The sequence below is a fragment of the Meriones unguiculatus genome, chromosome 17 (assembly GCF_030254825.1).
Source record: "Meriones unguiculatus strain TT.TT164.6M chromosome 17, Bangor_MerUng_6.1, whole genome shotgun sequence".
Lineage (NCBI taxonomy): Eukaryota > Metazoa > Chordata > Mammalia > Rodentia > Muridae > Meriones > Meriones unguiculatus.
In genome coordinates, this window is record NC_083364.1 from 77,648,610 (window position 1) to 77,671,068 (window position 22,459).

A 22,459-nucleotide genomic window follows, 5' to 3' on the forward strand; every position below is an offset into this window, starting at 1 on the left:
TGGCCATGAAAGAAAATAAGCTTTCTAGGAATCTTGGGCAATCCTTGGCACAATGGAGTTGTTCTTTAACACTCGAAAATTAACTAAAGGTGGATGTAAACACATACACATAAATGACTGGCTACCAAGAGTCACAGTGAGTAGACCTGGGAATCTTTTTTCTACACATCTGTTCAGAGCCAACTGCACTGGAAAGCTTAGCAAAGAAGAAATATGCAAGGCCTCACTTTCACCACTGGATAACATTTTTTTAAAAAACCACGTGGCAAGTAAGAAAAAAAATGTATACAATTCTAATTGCTGAAATTTAGACAGATAGAGTACCTGCAGAGAGTTCATAGATAATAATTCCTGAATTTAGTTGGAGGAGGAGAGGTCACTAAATTTCTTTTCAAAGTACGAAAGTTTCTAAAGATGGGCTTTCCCTGGTGTCTTTAAAACTCATCTGGCATTTAAAACAGACAGTGGCAGGACTGTCACTGACAGTGGCATTAAGACATCCAGTTTTGTAGTAGTGAAAACTGACACCATATGTTTTTCATGACACAATTTTTTACCTATGTATTTTTGGCTAAGATAATTGATTTTGTTTAATATAAATAATCTTTCATATGTTTCTGCTCCTTCATTTGTGATGCTACATAAGCGTTCTCTCACAGAGTTGTAGCAAACATTAGGGTAGAAAATCTGAGTAGAACAACTGTTACATAATAAAATTAATAATAAACAGAGGCAGCAAAAATAAACATTAGACATGCATGAGAAAAATTAGGCCCTATAATTATTTGAGCATTTACATATCATATAAACTATGTAGATAAAAAGCTTATTGAGACCGCGTGTGGAATATGTTTACACATCTCTAAACTGTCAGCATTGAGCACTAGTACTGAAAGAGGAAAAATAAAACTCAAGAAGAAAAGTGTGGTGGATGAAGAGAGGTTATTTTTAACTACTCCACATGTAGAATGTTTAGCCACTATTCATCAAGTTTCATTTTTAATTGGAAATTACCTATATGACAAATAGTTCTGGGGCATGCTAAACTTGCAAGAATTTGTTAACCTCTGATTATATGTAGTTAGCTATTTTATAATATATCTTCATGTATTCTTGGGTATTCACAGGAAAGATCTTTGGTTTCTGAGTCTCAACCAATATTTTTAATGTTTTATAACATATTTAAATGCTATTCATCTCACATATAAGCTACTTGAATAAAATAAGCTATAATAGAAAAAGCATAGAAAAAGCATAGAAAAAGCATAATAGATCAGCACATCATCAATGATAAAATAAGATGTGGCAAAATTATAATTTGGCTTTAACGCATTGGTATGTTTATTGGAAAATATTGTAAACAAAAAAATAATACATCATTTTATATGTAGTATTCTCTAAAAATCTATTACTGCATATTGTTTAATTAATATCTTTAATGTCACTATAAAACTTACTAGAAAATATTAAATAACAAAGCCTATTTCTCTAACTTTATTTTTAGCTGATATATTAAGAAAATAAAAATTGTTCAAATTGTACATGTGTCTGGTGATTTGATGTAATACATGTGTAAAGCTTGCAAATGTTTAATCAATCATGTCTCTGTCTTTCTCAAATATTTATCGTCTTATTTCTTGTGTTGGGGTGTGTGTGTGCGTGTGTGTGTGTGCACATGTGAGTGGGTGTGCCGCTGCCTGTACATGTATACTTATGTGGCGGCCATTGGACAGCCTCCGGTGTCATTCCTTCTCAGACCCTGTCTGCTTTGGGATTTGAAACAGTGGTTCGCACCACTTGAGTCTTTAAGGCTAGGCTAGGCTTCTGGCCAGCATGCTCAGGTCAATGCCTGCATTTGCCTCTCCAGTGCTGAGGTTACTAGCAAAGACACCACACTGTCCTTTTTTTACATAGGATCTGATGGAAAAAAAATGAGGTCATCATGGTTGACTAGAAATCAACTTATAGAATGAGCCGTGCCTTCACCTCTAACTTATTATTCCATTAGAAGATGATACATTTTAATTGCAGAGAGTCATTTTATGCAGTCGCATCCCAGGACTTCTTATTCCCAGCTAATTCAGTAGCCACCAGTATTCCAGTTAAATAAAATGTTCATTAGGTTTCATTTAAGGTAACACTAGGTAGAATAGGTGTCTCCTGTGTTTCTGGTGTTAGAGGATTAAACCTATGGACACAGCAGGTTCTATATCATATAGCTACATCCACAAGCCTGAATTTGTAGATTTAAAATATGCCAGGTGGGGAGATAACATTTCCCTCATTTTTGACATCACAATAAAAAAAAAAAAAAAAAAAAAAAAAAAAAAAAAAAAAAAAACAAGGAAATCCCCTTTACACTTTAAGAGCACAGCACAAAGAATGAATGCCTGTGGGTCAGGATATGGAAAATATTATCTGACAGATAATCAGTACAAACAGTTACATCCTGTATTTCAGGCCAGTTTCTTGGTAGCTCTGCTGTGTCTTTCTAGACAGGCGTCACATTCCTTTTTGTATGTGGAGTTTGTACTCCTTCAAATAGCCGTCCGTGTAGGGATAAGACTAAAATGTATTCTTAATAACCCCTATGGATTATACCCTTTATTCATAAGATAGTCAAAAGTTTTCTGTGGTAAAATAAATATGAATTAGTAGGGCGGTGTTTCTAAGACATAGTTATAGTAATTGGAGGAATATTGGTTTCATATAAAAAAATTTAAATGTCTGTAATGTGACAAATTTGTGTGATATATTTTATTCCCAGGTGCATCAAGCGTATTTTTATTTTATATTTGTGGAAGTCAACAAGATGACCAATGGTTCAAATGTGCTGTAGTAATTACTGTGATTAAGCCCACTGCAAATAATAAAAGATCATTTTGAAAAGAGTACAGTGACTTGAATATATGGATAACACACAGAACAATAGTTTTTATGAGATAGTCAAAAGTCACATTTGAAACATTTTCAGAGAAACAACTACTTGATTTTAATTTCTGTAATCTCTTCCAAAGCTATTGTCAACTGAATATTTCATTTAATCAGAGATATTTTACATAAAAATAATCATATGAAGAAATATAAGTAATACTTTCAAAAACCTTTTTTATATATTTTGGGATGTGTTGCTTCGAAATTTCATATTAGTAGTAAAAAGACAGAAATTGCAATATATTATTCTGCTATACTTTTATAAGATGCTTGTCTAACCTTTATTGGATTTTTTGGATTTTTGTATTAGAAAAAAGTAATATTGAAAATCATCTAGTCTAAGTTTCCTACATTTGGAAGTAATTTATTCTCATTTTACTTCAGATATTTTGGAGAGGATTGCATGCAACCTCAATTCCAAAGGAAAATCAATTCCCAAACTGTTTCTCTGACAATGACAAATAAAAGCTGATAACAAAATATAAAGTCTGTAAAAACACTGAGAATCAACTACTATAAAATGTTTGAATTTCTTGAGAAACTTTAGTAATGCATAAATAAGACAGAGATTTTGATAACATAATTTCATACTAAAGAAATTAATGTTACTGGTAAGACTAGTTTAGAGTTCTATGGTAAAATATAAACTTTGCTTCTTCTATATTATTTTTCATGGCAGTTGTTTCCAAATGAAAGAATAAAAGAACATTCTATATAAGACTGGCTTATCAAATTTACTAACCTATATATTTTGTTGCTTCTCAAAATAGGACACAATTCTTTCTCTATTGACAAATGTAAAAATGCATGTCTACAACAAAATATCACAGTTTAACATTCAAAATACAAAAAGAAAAAAAAACCCAAAACTTCTCCATTTAACAGTCTTCTTACAATTATGTATTTTTAAATGTTTAAAATTTAACAGATGAAATAATTCCTTAAGTACTCTGGTTAGACATTGAGCAACCAAGTAATGAAAAATGATATTAATCACTAAGCAAAGACCACCAAACAGATTTCCATAAAATTATCTAAACCCAACCTTAGCTACCAACATAAATGGCTGAATCTAATACACAGCTGTGAAGACCGTAATTGCCCATTGGCACCTAACTTTGGCATGTGGATTCTTTCTATTTGTATTTTGATGCACTCAGCTCTCCTTGAACTTAGTGACAGACAAAATGTCATGTATGTAGTGGAGGTGATGGTGTAGGGCGTGTGTATGTGTATGTTTTTGTGTGGTTTGTCGTGGTGTGTATGTGTGTTTTTAAAAATGTGTGTGTTTGAGTGAGGGGGTTGGCGTGTGTGTGTGTGTGTGTGCAGACACAGTATGTGTATGTGATATGCATTTGTGTATATGTGTATGCTTCCTAGTAAGAAGTTTTGCTTTACTTAAGAATGTTAGAAAATCGCCTTACCTTCGGTTTGTGTTGTTTCTCCTTCTCTGAGGCACTGGACGGCTTCCTCCTCAGCATTTTGAACTCAGGCCACCTCCAGTGAGCCCAGTTTCTACTGTTACAGAGACAACTGAAAACAGGCGGCAGTTGCTCTCTGTGGTATACAGCATCTGATAGCTCCGAGCCTGGTGATATGACACTTCCTCCTTCGGTCAGGATGTGACTTCAATGTCTGCTTGGGTAAAGGCTTCTTCTTCTTTCCCCCCCTCTCCTATATTACCGTAATTATTTGGTAACTCTATACTGCCTTCTTGGTGCTGTGTTCTATGATGTAATTCCTATCTCACAACTTTGACGTGCCTACAGTAATTATTAGGGGTAGAATAGTTTGAAAAGAAAGTTTATTTTCTCAGTTTATATAAAATAAAAGAATTTAACATATTAAATAGAAAGTATAAGAGGAGAAGATCTGAACTAATAAATGAAATCAAACAGAATACTGTGGATTTTAATTATGAAAAATTAGAGACTATTTAGAGAAGTTAACTTTGTAATTTTACATTTTTTTACTCTTTGAGGTAATAATATAATTACATCATTTCTTCCCTTTCTTTTCCAAACTTTCCCTTATTCCTCACCTTGCTCCCTCTCAATTTAATTGCCTATTTTTCTTTAATGTGACATATGTCTGTGTCTTTCTAAATGTATGATTTTACATTTTTAAATAAAGATCTATTTGAAGTTAAATAATATTTTCTAAGCTACTAATATGTAGTGTATAGATTAAATTCACCCAACTGTAAATAAGATTATAACTCCAGAGATTAATGATTAGGCGTAGGTAACTTATTTTTATACTTCTAAAAAATGTATCTATTTTTTTTCACTATATATCCTGATTGCACCCCCCCCTCCTGACCTCCCAATTGCCCCTCCATACCCCTTCTACCCATTTTCCAAGGAGAAAGTCTCCTATGAGTACCATCTCGCCTTGGCACGTTAAGTCACTGCAGAACTGTGCTCATTCTCTCCCCCTGAGGCCAGCCAAAGCAGGCCAGTTAGGGGAGTGGGATCCAAAGGATAGCATCAGAGTCTGAGAGGTCCGCCATTACAAATGTTAGGGGATCCATATGAAAGCCAGAACCAGTCCATGCATGATCTTTGGTTGGTGGTTCAGTCTTTGTGAGCCTTCAAGGACCCAGGTTAGTTGGCTCTTGTGGAGTCCTTGCCTCCTCTGACTCCCTCAATCATTCCCCAACCCTTCCATGTGAGTCCCCAAGCTGTGTTTAATGTTTGGCTGTGGGTCTCTGCATCTCTTTCCATCAGCTGATGGAAGAAGCCTTTTTGAGGAGTTATGCTAGGCCCCTATCTATAAGCATAGCAGAGTAACATTAATAGTGTCAGAGACTGATTCTCTCCTGTGGGATGGATCTCAAGTAAGGCCAGTCTTTTGTTGGCAATTCATAGGTAATGTTTAAAAAGCAAGCGTGTCATTGTTAAAAAACTCTAATTAATTAATGACCCATTTTCTGCTACATGGTATAATTCTGTATTCCGATAATTCCTTGTTGATGTCACCGACTTATCAGTGTTCCCCTTGGATAAGGCATCCAGTGTCTACGAAGCAAGCCTAGAACAGCACCAATATGCCTTAAACATTTTGTTAAAAGCCAAATCCAGATATCCACACTTACAAGAAGCTCTGAAAAATGAGGCCTTATCTGAAGTACATGTGCAGCGTGTTTTAAATGCTGGGTCTATTTAAAGGGCTGCTTCAAGATGAGTTATAGTTTCTGCTCATAGACTCTTTGGGTTAAAAACAGTAGAGCCTTCGGATCCTACCTTAGGATCAGAAGGAAGGGGAGGAGGACCTCCCTTATCAGTGGGCTGGGGGAGGGGCACGGATGGAGGAGAGGGAGGGAGGGTAGGATTGGGAGGAGGGAGGGAGCTACAGGTGGGATACAAAGTGAATAAACTGTAATTAATAAAAATAAAAAAGAATTAAAAAAAAAACAATAGTGCCATATTCTCAGTAAGAGCTTCTCGAGGTACCATTGCTCTGGCCCTGCTTGCTCAGTGTTCCCTCCTACATCTGTACCTTCCTCTCTGAGCCCAGGTGACATTCACTAATTCACTTAAGATAGACTAAATTGAGTGCCCATTATTTGCTGTTGGACATAGTGGGCACTCAATTTATGTGCTTTATCAAACATTTTCACTAACAAGACCAAAAGGATATTTTAATGCACTACAGTAGGATTGGGTAAATCATTTACGAGGATTATAGTGAACAAACTGGTGCAGTTATTCACAGTAGAGGTACTTTGAGAACTAAGAGATTACTATTTCAAGGTACTGGCAGGGGAATAACACCAGAAGACCCGAAAACTCTGAGGCTGGGTAATTCCCTAGAAGTGTGCCTTTCTGTAAACTTTCTGGGCGAGTCTCAGTGAACCTAAGGAAATAAATTACTCTATCATCTAAGAAATTAATAGTCATAAAAATACTTTCTTAGCTGAAACACTTGTGCTCCTCCATTTCTTTGTCTAACAGATGGAAGTTTAATTCATCAGTGGAAATTGATCAGTTCAATGACAAGTGCAATGGCGGTGCCTATCCATGAAAGTTTCACTGAGACTAAGAACTAATGTCAGTATAGCCCACACTTAGGCAACATCGCTTCAGAACAGTTTTACATCAAAAATTATTTGTGGGTACTAAATGAACATGAAAGATCAGTTATATTTGGAGGATTTTCATAGTTTACATTTTTGTTATGATAATTAAAATATAGTGACTGCTCAAACCCCAGTGCCCACGTTGTGTGTGTGTGCATGTTTACAGTTTAGATGGAGTTACACATGTGGTAATGATGCTCTCCTAAAGAGCCACAGGCCCCTAACTTAAACCTCCATGGAAGTCATAGGAAATATCCTTTGAGTTCTAGATTTGTGGCATACTCCAAGAGACTCACCAATATCTATGCTATTGTCATTATCTTTGGTCACCTCGCAGAGTTCGAGCATAATACCATGTTGATGAAGATACTACACACTGCAGACACAAGACTCAGATGAATCAGGCTGGAACTGACCTGGACCGCCATCCTGGAGGTTCAGATAGCTCTTGTAGTACCAGCTTGCTTCTGCAAGCTGCCAACAATTAGTTGCTCAGGAAAAAACAAACAAACAAACGAACGCCCAGTGGTGCAACCGTAGCACGATCATCTTGGAGATGACCAAGAGCTATCTCACTGGACCTCAGGCCATGCATGGTTGTGTAACATGGCCAAGTGCCTGTGTGTGGGTGCAGAGGTCATGGACCCTAGAGAAGAAACTACTATTGTCATTTTCCTAAATTAATATAATTTCTAACTGTGTTCGAATACTTATTCTTGTACCCAAAGTGTAGCTTTAACCTCCCACCAGTGATGGCTACTACAAAGACCCAGAACTGGTCAAAAGGTAGGGAATAAGTTGCTGTGGGATGGCTAACCCTAACTGGTACATCTACAATGCCACCTCTATACCTAGGGTTCAGAAACTTAGCGAAAGATGTGCGAATATAAAAGCCAGAGGACCAGAACACTTGCTGCTAGATATATGTATATACACATTATATACATATATATACATATACAAACATATAGGTATGTATGCATGTATATATGTTGAACTTAAGGAACACACATTAACATATATTAATTGATTAATATATATTTATTTTAATTAATAATGATTCAATTAATTCAATTGATAATATGTATTATTAATTAATATACATTAATGTGCATGTTTCCTTTCAAGGCATTGCTGTTAGCAGGTGGTCCAAATGCTTGCAAATGTACTAATTGGATTCAGTAGATTATAAAAAAGATAAAAGGACATGGAGTTGTGAGGGGTATCTGTTCAGCATCTCAGGGAAAATGAGAAAGGGAATCAGGTATATGTGTAAATCAAGCTTAATTGTATGCACATATAAAATTATCAGAGTATAAATAAGGTTATTTTTATAGTAAACAATATCATACTTAAGCATTCCATATAACTATATGTTTATATTTCTAGGCATTTGACCAGTTCTAATTCCATAAGGAATATTTAAAATGTAAATAAAATCAATATGTTAAATTTATATATGAAAGAAGGGACTCCAGTCTTTCATTTATTTAAGAAAAATGTTCTCTGACATTTATTTATTTTATTTTATTTTATTTTGTTTTTTTTTATCAGTTACATTTTATTAACTCTGTATCCCAGCCGTGTCCCGATTCCTCATTCCCTCCCAGTCCCTCCCTCCCTCCCTCATCTCCACCATGCCCCTTTCCAAGTCCACTGATAGAGGGGACCTCCTCCCCATTCATCTGATCCTGTTTTATCAGGTATCTTCAGGACTGGCTGCAAAGCCCTCCTCTGTGGCCTAACAGGACTGCTCCTCCCTTCGGGGGTGGGGAGACCAAAGAGCCAGTCCTTGAGTTCCTGTTAGAAATAGTCCTTGTTCCCCTCACTTTAGGAAACCAATTGGTTACTGAGCTACCACAGGCTACATCTGAGTGGAGGTTTTAGGTTATATCCATACATGGTCCTTGGTTGAATGTCAGTCTCAGAAAAGACCCTGTGCCCAGATATATTTGGTCCTTGTGGAGCTCCTATCCTTTCCCCATCAGACTAACTCCCCTTCTTTCTTATGATTCCCTGTACTCAAGCGATAACACATGCTGGAGAGGTTGTGGAGAAAGGGGAACCCTCCTCCACTGCTGGTGGGAATGTAAACTTGTACAACCACTCTGGAAATCTATCTGGCGCTTTCTAAGACAAATAGGAAGAGTGCTTCCTCCAGACCCAGCTATACCACTGCTAGGTATATACCCAAAGTTTGTTCAAGTACACAAAAAGGACACTTGCTCAACCATGTTTATAGCAGCTCTATTTGTAATAGCCAGAACCTGGAAACAACCCAGATGTCCATCAACGGTGGAATGGGTACAGAAATTGTGGTATTTTTATACAATGGAATACTACTCAGCAATCAAAAAGGAGGAAATCATGAAATTTGCAGGCAAATGGTGGGATCTAGAAAAGATCATTCTGAGTGAAATATCCCAGAAGGAGAAAGACAAACATGGGATATACTCACTTATATAGACCTATAAGATATGATAAACATAATGAAATCTATACACCTAAAAAAGATAATCAATTGAGCGGACATGGGGTAAGATGATCAATCCTCGTTTAGAAAGACAGATGGGATGTGCATTGAACGTATGACAGGAGTCTACTGAGCGCATCTGAAAGACGCTAACTAGCAGTGTTTTCAAAGCAAAGACTCATGACCAAACCTTTGGCAGAGTTCTCTGACATTTAAAAGATATGATGCTTGAACTCTAATTACAATGTAACCATGTTATAGTCCTTGCTGTTTAGAAGACATCATGTAACAAATATTTTCGTTAATCTACTGGTATTTTAGGGAATTCTGCAATTCAGTTATTAACGAGTGACCCCAAATAGTCCAGTGAGTCCAGAAGTCCATGGAACAACAAGACCGAGGTGGAGGGCCAACACTGAGCACACCTAAGTGTTAGTCACATGTGGAGTCAGCCACTGGGCCACGTGCTGCTTCCCATATTTGCCAAAGAAGGAAATTGCAGAAGTGCCCTTTCGGTACTTTGCTTGTCACAGGCTACCTCAATGATTCTATCCTGCATGCACGATGAAACCGGTAGGAGAGGGGTATGCATGACCACTTCCTGCTTGAGTCATCGATAGTGAGTCAAAATTTTGAAGAAATTGCAGGCAAGTGAGAAAGTGAGGTGTATAGTTTGGAAAACTGAAGTGAGGTTTGCACAATTGTTTCATTGATCAACCAATCATTTATTCAGTCTTCATCAAAGTCAAGTCATAATTGGCAGGAAAGTAGTTGACATGAGAATTTTCTGTCTGATGGATGTGATCTGAAGATACTGATTGGCTGAGGACTTCCACTGACATTGCTGCCTTTACCATTATAAGGTCAATAATAAAATTTAATAAAAGTATCTTGTTGATTATAGTTTACATTTTTTTTGTTCAACTTATGAATAGTTTTGAAATCAAATCTTTTAGAATGGACCTAGACACCCCACATAGTAATGACAGTTGTGCCTTTTCAAACCTGCATGGCTGGTCATATGCAATCATATGCTTCCATGTTTTACTGAGACAACTGCGTATGAGACCAATTTTACAACCTGAAACACTGCTGGCTGTGCCTCAAATGAGTGTTGAGCAGGGCCACAGGGAAGTATCTTTCAAGAACTTTGAAATCAGCAAAATAAGACTGTCATGATGGAACCCATCTCTGAAAGTCACAATGTAAATTAGACTACCAAAAAAAGAAGAGGTTTTTCCATTAAAATCTGCAGAATTTGATGTCTTGCAAGAACAAAAGGAGTCAAACATAAACCAACTTGAGTTGATAGTCCCTCAGACCAGGCTCTGTTTTCTCAAGGCTGGGAAGAGAAATTTACAGATAGCTGTCTGGGCAGAGGTGATAAAATCTTACCTGGCAGAGACACTGAGCTCTCACAGGAACCTGCCTCTGCAGTGGCTTTCCTGCAGACCTTGTACTTTTCCTTGCTCTGGGAGTCATTTACCCGTTCCCTAGGAAGTCCATGTTTACTGATCCTATCTTCTGACTTGTTGAAGTCCTTTCAAGCCCACATTCTTTCAAGACCACATTTGAAATTAAAATCATTTCTATTAGTTTCTCCTATGGTGCCCAGAGATCTGTGGCATATTTCTGATAGATGCAAACATGAGGCTGGCCAAGGCCTACTTCTCCTACATAGTTTGGGATATTAGAGTAAAACAGAGGTAGATCTTGGTAGTGACTATTTGGATGGTAGATTTAAAAAAAAAAAAAAGAATCAAAGCCTAAATAACTAATTTTCCTGAGAACTGCCCCCCAAAAACATGCGTCATGTTGAAATGGATGTATATAAAAGACCTGATAGACTAGGGTCAGTTGGAAGGGAAGGAGGACCTCCCCTATCAGTGGACTGGGGGAAGGGCATAGGAAACCACCTGACCCATTAACACCAGAGAGGAGCAGATAACTAAAGGTCAGCATAAGAACATAAGCAATAAGACCTAAGGCCATATAACATCACAGGAAACCAGTAGTCAGTCCTACCACAGCAAGCTCTGGAGACACTACCCAAAATGCAACAAAAAAGAGTTTAAATCTGAGGTAATGAAACTGATACAGGTCTTAAAAGAAGAAAGTAAGTCCCTCAAATAAATACAGGAAAATACAATCAAATAGGTGAAGGAATTCAATAAATCCCTTAAAGAAATGTAGAAAAATGCAATCAAACGGGAGAAGGAAATGAATAAAACTGTTTAAGACTTAAAAATAGAAGTAGAAGCAATAAAGAAAACACAATCTGAGACAATCTTAGAGATAGAAACTCTAGGGAAAAGGACAGGAACTACAGACACAAGCATCACTAACAGACTACAAGTGATGGAAGAAAGAATCTCAGAGGTAGAAGAAATAGTTGAAGAAATCAATACATCAGTCAAAGAAAATGTTAAGTCTAAAAAGTTCCTGACACAAAACATCCAAGAAATCTGGGCCATTATGAAAAAACCAAACCTAACAGTAATAGGAATAGAAGAAAGAGAAGACTTACCAGAAAATACTTTCAACAAGATCATAGAAGAAAACTTTCCCAACCTAAAGAAAGAGATACCTATAAACATACAAGAAGCTTACAGAACACCAAATAGATTGGACCAGAAAAGAAAATCCTTCTGCCGCATAATAATCAAAATGTGTTCTGTAAATGCACAGAACAAAGAGAGAATATTAAAAGCTGCAAGGGAAAGCATCCAAGCCACATATAAAGGCAAACCTATCATAACTACACCTGGCTTCTCATCAGAAACTTTAAAAACCAGAAAGGGCTGGACATATATCTTACAGACTGTAAGAGACCACAGATGCCAGCCATGACTAGAAAATCCTTTAATCACCATAAAGGGAGAAAACAAGATATTTCATGACAAAAACAAATTTAAACATTACCTATTCAAAAATACAGCCCTACAGAAGGTAGTAGAAGAAAAACTCCGACCCCAAAAGGCCAGACACACCCAGGAAAATACTGGAATAAATAATCCTACATCAGCAAAACAAAAAGAAGGGAAGCACACACACACACATACACACATACACTCTAACACTACAAACATCAAAATAACAGGAAGTAACAACCACTGCTCATTAATGTCTCTCAACATCAATGGCCACAATGCCCCAAGAAAAAGATAGAGGCTGACAGAAAGGATTTGAAAACATCCATATAAGAAACACACCTCACACATAAAAGAAACACACCTCACACATACAAGAAACACACCTCTGCTGTATACAAGAAACATACCTCAGCAATAAAGATATATACATTACCTCAGCGTAAAGTGATAGAAAAAAGTTTTCCAAGCAAACTGACCCAATAATAAGATGGAGTAACCATTCTAATATTTAATAAAATAAACTTTCAACCAAAATTAATCAAAAGAGATGGGAAGTACACTTTATACTCATTAAAGGAAAAATTCACTAAGACTTCTTAATTCTGAACCTCTATGACCCAAGTGCAAAAGCACCCACATTTGTAAAAGAAATATTACTAAAGCTTAAATCACACATTAGACTCTCAATACATTAACAGTGAGAGATTTCCATTCTGTACTCTCTCCAATGGACAGATCATTGAGACAGAAATTAAATGAGGAAACAATGAAATTAACAGACATCATGAATCAAATGGACCTAATGGATATCTACAGAATGTTCCACCCAAACACAAAAGAGTATACCTTCTTCTCAGCAACTCATAGAAGTTTCTTCAAAATTCACCATATAATTGCTCACAAAGCAAGTCTTAATAGACACAAGAAGATTGAAATAACCCCTTGTATCTTATCAGACCACCATGGATTAAAGCTGAAATTCAACAACAGAAAGCCTACAAACTCATGGAAACTGAATAACTCTACTCAGTGACCACTGGGTCAGAGATGGAGGAAAGAAAGAAAGAAAGAAAGAAAGAAAGAAAGAAAGAAAGAAAGAAAGAAAGAAAGAAAGAAAGGAAGGAAGGAAAAAAGGAAGGAAGGAAAGAAGAAAAGAGACTTTCTAGAATTCAATGAAAATAAATGCACAACATATCCAAACTTATGGGACAGAATGAAAACAGTGCTAAGTTTAGTCCATTACACTAAGTGCCTTCATAAGGAAATTGGAGAGATCTCTCTCAAACTAGCAATTTAAAAGCACACCTGAAAGCTCTAAAACAAAAAGAAGCAGACACAACCAAGAGGAATAAATTACAAGAAATAATCAAACTCATGGCTGAAATTAATGAATTAGAAACAACGAGAACAATTCAAAGAATGAAAAAAACCTGGTTCTTTGAGAACATCAACAAGACAGACAAAACCTTAACCAAACTAACCAAAAGGTAGAGAGACCATATACAAATTAACAAAATCAGAAATGAAAGGGGAGACATAACAACAGACACAGAGGAAATCCAAAGGATCGTTAGGTCTTACTTCAAAAGCTTCTATTCCACAAAATTGGAAAATATAAAGGAAATGAACATTTTTATTTTTTTATATATTTCATTTACCAAAGTTAAATCAAGATTAGGTCAACAGTTTAAACAGTCCTAAAACCCCTAAAGGAATAGAAGCAGTCATCAAAAGTTTCCCAACTAGAAAAAGCCCAGAGCCAAATGGTTTTAGCACACAATTTTACCAGACATTCAAAGAGCTCATACCTATACTCCTCAAACTATTCCACAAAATAGAAAGAGAAGGAACATTGCTAAGCTCATTTTATGACACCACAGTCACCGTGATACTTAAACCACACAAAGACTCAGCAAAGAAAAAGAATTTCAGACCATTTTTGCTCATGAACACTGATGCAAAATACTTAATACAATACTCGCAAACCGAATTCAAGAACACATCAAGTACATCATCCACCATGATCAAGTAGGCTACAGCCCAGGAATGCAGGGATGGTTCAATATAAGAAAATCCACTTAAAGAAGCTAATCAAGAAGGAGGATCCAGGGTAAGATGCTCAATCTTCATTCAGAAAGGTAAACGGGGTGACTATCGGAAGAGGGAGAAAACAGGGAACAGGACAGGAGCCTACCACAGAGGGACTCTGAAAGACTCTGTCCTGCAGGGTATCAAAGCAGAGGCTGAGACTTATAGCCAAACTTTGAGCAGAGTGCAGGGAATCTTATGAAAGAAGGGGGAGATAAAAGGACCTGGAGGGGACAGGAGCTCCACAAGGAGAAAGAAAAAATCTCTGGGCATAGGGATCTTTCCTGAGACTGATACTCCAACAAAGGACCTTGCATGGAAATAACCTAGAACCCCTGCACAGATGTAACCCATGGCAAATCAGTGTTCAATAGTAAAGGGAACAAGGGCATTCTCTCACATGAACTCAGTGGCTGGTTCTTTGATCACTTCCCCCTGAGGGGGGTGTAGCCTTACCAGGCCACAGAGGAATCCAATGCAGCTAGTCCTGATGAGACCTTATAGACTAGGATCAAATGGAAGGGAAGAAGGACCTCCTCTATCAGTGGTCTGGGGGAGGGGCATAGGAGGAGAAGAGGGAGAAGAAGTGGAATTGGGAGGGGACAAAGAAGGGAGCTTCAGTTGAGATATAAAGTGAATAAACTGTAATTAAAGGAAGAATAAAATGTTAAAAAATAAAAATGAAAAAATTATAAAATAAAAGAAAATCCATCAATGTAATCCTCCATATAAACAAACTCAAAGGGAAAAATAATCATAGGGTCATCTCATTAGCTGCAGAAAAAGACTTTCAAAATTCAACACCTCGTTGCAGGATATTTGATCCCATTTTGAACCCCAAATTTGTGAACTGTAAATCCGTGTTTCTTGTTTGGTGTGGTTGAGCCCTACTATGCAGCCCTATTAAAGTTCTTTAATCCAAGAACTTTCTGTGTAAACAGGTGATCATGATGTGGTTCAGCCATGGCTTGCTAACACTTTTAGCCCAAGAACTTTCTGTACACAGGATTTGATAAGGCTAAACCTAGGTCAAGAGGCAGAGTAAGAAATCAACTGAGAGGGTGAAGAGTAGGAGGGACTTGAGTTGAAGGGGAGGGATTTCAGACAGCCTGGAAGAGTAGATGGGGATTTAGCTCCTTGGATTTAGCTTAGGCTTTAACTTTTTAGCTCTCTGCCTTTGGGGGCTTTTTGGGCTTTGAGCTAGCAAAGCTTTGGCCTTGAGCTTTTGGGCCTTTTCCTACTGGGCTATCAGCTAAGCTAGTGAGCCTTCTGGGTTTTTTCCACCCAGAAGTGAGCTAAGTAGGAAGATCAGCTGGGTGCTTTCTCTTCCTGTCTGAACTAGTAGGTTTTCACAACCATCTCACTCCCCACTCCTCAAAATTGAATGGGCTCCACCAGTAGTTAAATATGTCTGCAGGGAAGACAGCAATTCCATTTAGAAATCTACCTGAAATTCTTTATGGATATCTATCTTATAAACTCATTTTTTTTCCTTAAAGTGAATTTCATCGAATGTATGTACCCTTGTTTGTGTGTAAGTGGATATGTCTGTTTCTCTGTCCATCTGTCCTTGTGTATGTAGGTATGACACTTAGATTCACTCATTCACTCCAAGTGGTTTTGGGAGGTGAAAAATAAATGGTCCAGAAGGCTTTGGATATTTGCAGAAATGTCTTGGAAACAGTCTCTCCTACAACATTAGTTCTTATTTAAAAAAAAAAAAAAAAGTTGTTAAGGATGTGCTTTCATTTTTTTATTTTGTTTTTTAAGTACATGTTCTTTGTTTATTTTTCCCATTATTTATTCATTTATTTAATCATTTTACAGCCTGATATCTGGCCTCTCCCTCTCTCCTCCCAGTCCTACCCTCATGCCCCTTCCCCATCCAGTCCCTTTCCTTTCTCTCAGAGAAGCCCCCAAGGGGTACCAACTCAACCTGGCATGTCAAGTCACAGCAAGACTCTCCCCTTGAGGCTTGGCAAGGCAGACCAGGCAGGGGAAGAGGATCCAAAGTCAGACAACAGAGTCAGAGACAGTCCCTACCCCCATTATTAGGTGATCCATATGTTGACCAGGCTGCATATCTGCTACATACATGTAGGGGGTCTAGGTCCACCCTGTGCATGCTCTTTTGTTGTTGGTTCAGTCTCTGTGAGCACCCATGGGCCCAGGTTATTTGACTCTGTAGGTCTTCTTGTGGTGTCCTAGACCCTTCCAGTTCCCTCTATCCTTCCTCCCACTCTTCCACAGAATTCCTGAGCTCTTTATGAGAGGCTTTACACAGCAGCTTATGGAAATAGATACAGAGACCCACAGCCATACAATAGGCTGAGCTCAGGGAATCTCATTTTTAATTTCTAAAGAGAAAATGCAATACAAGATACTGTTATCCTGGTTGTAGAATAAGGTCAGAATGTACAATGAGCTAAGTTTCCAGAGAATCACACAGACTGAAACTCACTTGAAAGAGAGAGCTTCTTAACTCACATTTGCATGTGAAGATGCTTGAGAATCAGTGTAAGGGATACTGAAGAAGACAGAAAGGGAGGACAAGTTTAAAGGCAACTGAATAAATTAGCAGAGCTGATAAAGTTAATGCGTGGATATGAATCATTCCGATTACATCAATAAATTAAAAATACATACTTGCTATGTAATTTCAAATAATATAAATATGTTAAAGTGGTTCCCATAATAAAGATAAACTTTATCCATATGTGATTAAAATTTGTTATTCACGAACTAATCTCATCCTCAAATTTAATAATATTTATGAAGTGATTATAATTTTAGTGCTTATTATACGTTATAAAGTATGCTGTATGATTTGTTTGTATTTTCTATGCACTCTTTACCAATTCTCTTGGGCTCATTCTAATGTGATCATCTTTGAAGTGCTGACAGCAGGATTCCATCCAAAATCTCTGCTCATAACCATCACTCTATGTCATAACTGTGTCTTGGCACCCTAAGAGAACCTGGCATGGAATGGTTGTGATTTATGGGGTAGTTGGGGTCAGGAGTGGTGAGTGTGGTTTGGGAGGATAATGCTGAGCAGCTTGGGGTAGTTGCTGAGAAAATCAATTCAATAATATTTTTTTAAATTGAAGACAAAGCTATCTTTTAATTCAAATAGCTTTGCTGTAGATTTTATCACTGCTCAGTGCTAACCTTAATTATATCAGAGTCATCTTCTCTAATTCTGTGCTTAAACAAATTGGTGTAATGTGGGTAAGAATACAACTCAGTCTTCTCCATATTTTGTAAAAGTTCTTAGTTACCTACAGTTTTGAAGTTCTCCAGTGCTGTAATCTAAGTATCAGTAACCCACAGTACTCCAGAATTTATGTTAAGGCCCTCAATATAGGTGTGCAAAGGAACTTTATATACTAGTGTTGGGAACATAAATTGGTACAGCTACCATGAAAGACAATATAGAGATTCCTTCAACAACAACAACAAAGGGAAGTCATAAGGAAAAATGCCACCCATTCGTCATCTGGAAAAACAGATGGAAGTGGGGGGCAATGTGTTATATAAAATATGTCAAGCTCAAGAGGTAAATGTCTAAAACATAGAGTGAAATGACTTGAGAATAGAAGAGCTATCATTTCAAAAGAGGTGGAAAGAGAAGGATGTATTTGGCAGAGTATCTCTTTTGAAATAGCAACAACTTATGTAAAAAAAAAACGACATATAAAAAATGAGCCAGTGATTCTCAAACTGGACAACTAAGGAAATAAAAAGTGTGAAATACTATGTGGCTCAGACATAAACATCACAGTTTACATAATGATATATATATATGTATACTTGTATACATATATATATATATTGCTGATTACTTAACTAAATAGTTATGAGATCTAGAGACAGAGAATAGCACACGATTCTCAAGGACAAAAACAAGAATCAATACATAAATCAAAAAATGTACCTATTTTTTAGAAAATTGTATACAAACAGTCATTTTAACAAGGTTTTAATTCTGTAGGGATCTGATAAAAAACTGAAGGATGAAGCCTGAGAGAAAGTAAAGGAGGAGGCACAAGGAAATTCTGGTTTTAATTCTTTGAATGTGAGCACTTTCATTTTACTGAACCAAAAATAGCATTTAAAAGTGTAGGGCAGACAATATTATAGAAGTACGAAAATGAGTGTGATCATTATTTGGACATAATGTTAAGGCAAGTGAAATGTGAAAATTAAGACATGATTAAGGAAATGACAAGCACATTTTACAGAAAAAAAATGGAGCTCTATTAATCCATAGCAAGGAAAAATAGAATAAACCTCAAGGCAGTATCAGCTTCACAGATAGGACCAAATGTCTTGGTCCATTCCAGCTTCTATAACAAAATACCATGAACTGACATTTTCTAAGCCTTAAAAATTGACTTCTCACTATCCTATAAACCAGGAAGTTCAAGAGCAAGATAGCACTAGAAAGGTTTGGATATGAAGATATGAAATTAGACATAGGGCATGTAAAATTAAGTAGCCCGACGTTCACACATTTCTGTCTCCCCAGTCCATGGTTGGATTGTTCTGCCTTAGACAGGACCTCTCCAGTCAGTTCATTTTCAGAAGCATAGGTCTGTAACAAAGAAAAGGCTGCTCCTTCAGACCCTTTACCTTTAAGTGCTGCTTTTACATTATATAGAATTTGAACCTGTGGGTTTTTTTTTTTTGTTGTTGTTGTTATTTTTTTTTTTTCTGAGAGTGTGGTAGGTCTGTCTACCTGTCTCATAGCTCCTAGAGTTGAGGAGATTTGTCGGTGTGTTTCCTAGGTTATACCCTCAACTCTACTCTATCCTGTCTGTTCCCCTTTCTCAATACCCTTCTCCATTATCAATGGCTACATATTTTATTAGGATTCTTCTTCTTCCCTTGCACATTTCTTTTCTTAAAAGAGCTTTCTTCTTTTCCAGTTCCCACCATTTACCTGCAAATTTCATGATTTCCTTGTTTGTTTGTTTGTTTGTTTATCGCTGAGTAATATTCCATTGTGTACATAAGTGAGGTATCCCAGAAGCAGAAAGACCCACAGGGTATAAAGTCACTCATAAGAGGATATTAGACATATAATATAGGATAAACCTACTAAAATCTATACACCTAAGGAAACTAATCAGGAAGGAGGACTCTGGCTAAGATGCTCAATCCCCATTCAGAAAGGCAAAGAGGATGGACATCAGAGAAGGGAGAAAACAGGGAACAGGATAGCAGCCTACCACAGAGGGCCTCTGAAAGGCTCCACCCTGTAGGGTATCAAGGCAGATGCTGAGACTCATAGCCAAACTTTGGGCAGAGTACAGGGAATCTTATGAAAGAAGTAGGAGATAGAAAGACATGGAGAGGACAGGAGTTCCACAAGGACAGCAATAGGTCCAAAAAGTCTGGGCTCAGGGATCTTTTCTGAAACTGATACTCCAGCCAAGGACCACTCATGGAGATGGCCTAGAGCCCCTGCACAGAGGTAGCCTATAGCACTTCAGTGTCCAAGTGGCCTCCATATTAATGGGGACAGGGACTGTCTCTGACATGAACTGATTGGCCTGCTCTTGGATCACTTCCCCCTGAGGGGGGAGCAGCCTTACCAGGCCCCAGAAGAAGACAATGCAGCCACTCCTGATGAGACCTGATAGACTAGGATCAGAGGGAAGCGGAGGAGGACCTCCCTTATCAGTGGACTGGGAGAGGGATACGGATGGGGAAAAGGGAGGGTTGGATTGGGACGGGAGGAGGGAGGGAGGTAAGGGGATACAAAGTGAATAAACTGTAATTAATAAAAATAAAAATAAAAAATAATAAAAAATAGAAAAGTAAGAAAAGATCTTTCATGTAAGTTTTTAGATTATGATAATTATATATTTAATTATATATTCTTTTCTCTCCTTTCCTTCCTCCAAACTGTGAATTGTATGTATGTTTTCAGGACTGACTGTTTGGTACTGGACAAACAGTTGCTGTGCTCCTCCCTGGAGAAGACCACCTGTCCTCATCCCTGTTTTTCTTAGTTTCTATATGAAGGACTATATATCCTTCATTCTGGGAAATTTCCATTGCCTTCTCTACTAATTGTTATTATAAATAAATTTCTTTCACTATTTTAATTTTAGTTTGCAGGAGTTCTTTCTGATTGTTTTCCTTATACTATATTATATTCGTACAAGAAGCAATGGAATATAATGGCTAAGAATTAATACTTTAACCATCCCATATTAACTGATTGCTCTCTGTTTACTTGAGTGACCGCGGCAATCTTTCCACAAAATTGGAATGACAGCATTATTTACATGCATTGAATTGTTATAAATATGCAGTTAAACACTCATAACATTACAAACAAGTAGCTGACATGAAATAAACACTAGAAAATAACCACAAAAATCGGTGGAAATGTCATCTTGTGTTTACTCTTTGCTACTTTCTGTCTTCATGTCTTTCAGACTTTTTCCTTTTTTCCTTTGATTTCCAGGTTTTATCTTCAAGACTACCATAAAATGTCTAGCTATCCATGAGTGTTGATACATAACTAAACCAGACTATGAAAAGCCCAACAGAAAGCTCTGTGAATATGGTATATGATGGTTGGTGACAGAATCTAGAACCGTCCAGGAAAAAGGCCTCTGGGCATGCTTGTAGAGGATTATCTTGATTTTGGTTATTGATTTCTGAAGACTCATCTCAATTGTAATCCCCTGGTAGGCGATATTGGATGGCTTGCTTTGTAAAGATAAGCTCTGACTGTGAGTTTGAACTCAGAAAGGTCTCTTCTGACTAGATATGAAGTGACTATTTGATTCAGCTCCTGCTTCCTTGCTTTCCCCACTGTGATAGACTATAGAGCTGTGAGCTAAAATCAACCCATGCTTAAGCTGCTTCTTTCTAAATGTTCATAGTATCAAGAAAAATGTAACAGGACAGTGTGCTTGCCATGTAATTAGACAGCAAGTGCCCTGTTCTAAGAAAAAGATCAACAGTTTCTGAGATGCTGTTTTTTGATGCCTTACAGGCTATGAAACAACTAATAACCCTACTGAGTCTCTGGAAAGACAAAAAAAAAAAAAATCACCCTCAGAGCTTCACAAATGGTAAGGCTCCCAGGGACTCTCAGGTCCGTGCTGACTAATTTGTTGCATTGCCACTTCCTTGTTCTAGTTTCATTTCTGACACTGTTATAAATACCCTTACAAAAGCAACAGAGTAGTTTGTGAATGGGGAGGAGGCTCAGGAACCAAGAGTGCTCACAGCTTTTCCAGAGGATCTGAGTTGGGATTCTAGCACCTACATCTGATGGCTCACAACCACCAGCAACTCTACCCCCAGAGGATCCAGAATCTTCTGAAATCCAGGGATACTGATACAAACATGGCATACACTTACCTAGACATGCATGCATGTAAATAAATAAAACAGATCTATTTTAAAAGGAAAAAAGGGGATTATCTTGTTTATTCATGCTACAGTCCACGATTGAGGGGCCAATAAGGCAGGGCCTCAAAAAGGCATGCATATCACATCCACTGTCAAGAGCAGAAAGGAAGCAAGGTACCCATGCTTCCTTCTTGCTATTTTCTGCTCAGCTAACTTTCTACTTTTATATAGCATAGAGCCCTGCTCATGAAATGGTGCTTCCCACAAGGGGATGACTCTTCTTAACGTTTCTTTACCAAGACAGCCCCTCACAGACAAGCTGACAGACCAACGTGATGTAGACGATTTCTCATTGAGATTCCCTTTTGAAGTGATGCTACGTTGTATTATATTGACAGCCAAAACTAACCAGTACAAACATCTAGTATCAGAGTCTGCACCTGCCAATGTCTCTCAACCTTTATTTACCTTCCATCATCCTGAAATATTAATTGAATTCCTTCCCCAGTTCCTTTTCCAAATTGCCTTGTCTCTGGGATTACAAGTTTTTTGATAATTAATGTAGCAGGTACATTATTGAATTCATCATATTCACAGGAGAAAAAGTTCCATTTGTTTGTGGTTTTAGAG

The 22,459-nt window shown here is 37.4% G+C and overlaps 1 protein-coding gene across 1 annotated transcript in view; it reads right to left on the reverse strand.

Moving 5' to 3' along the window:
* The window catches only part of Samsn1 (SAM domain, SH3 domain and nuclear localization signals 1), a 49,164-nt gene extending 44,628 nt beyond the window's left edge, over window positions 1-4,536 (reverse strand). Inside the window, exon 1 of the mRNA XM_060370663.1 lies at window positions 4,359-4,536. Within this exon, the coding sequence (XP_060226646.1) occupies window positions 4,359-4,415 (57 nt within the window). The 5' untranslated portion in view covers window positions 4,416-4,536. The remainder of the gene's footprint in view (window positions 1-4,358) is intronic.
* Window positions 4,537-22,459: the final 17,923 nt, after the last annotated feature.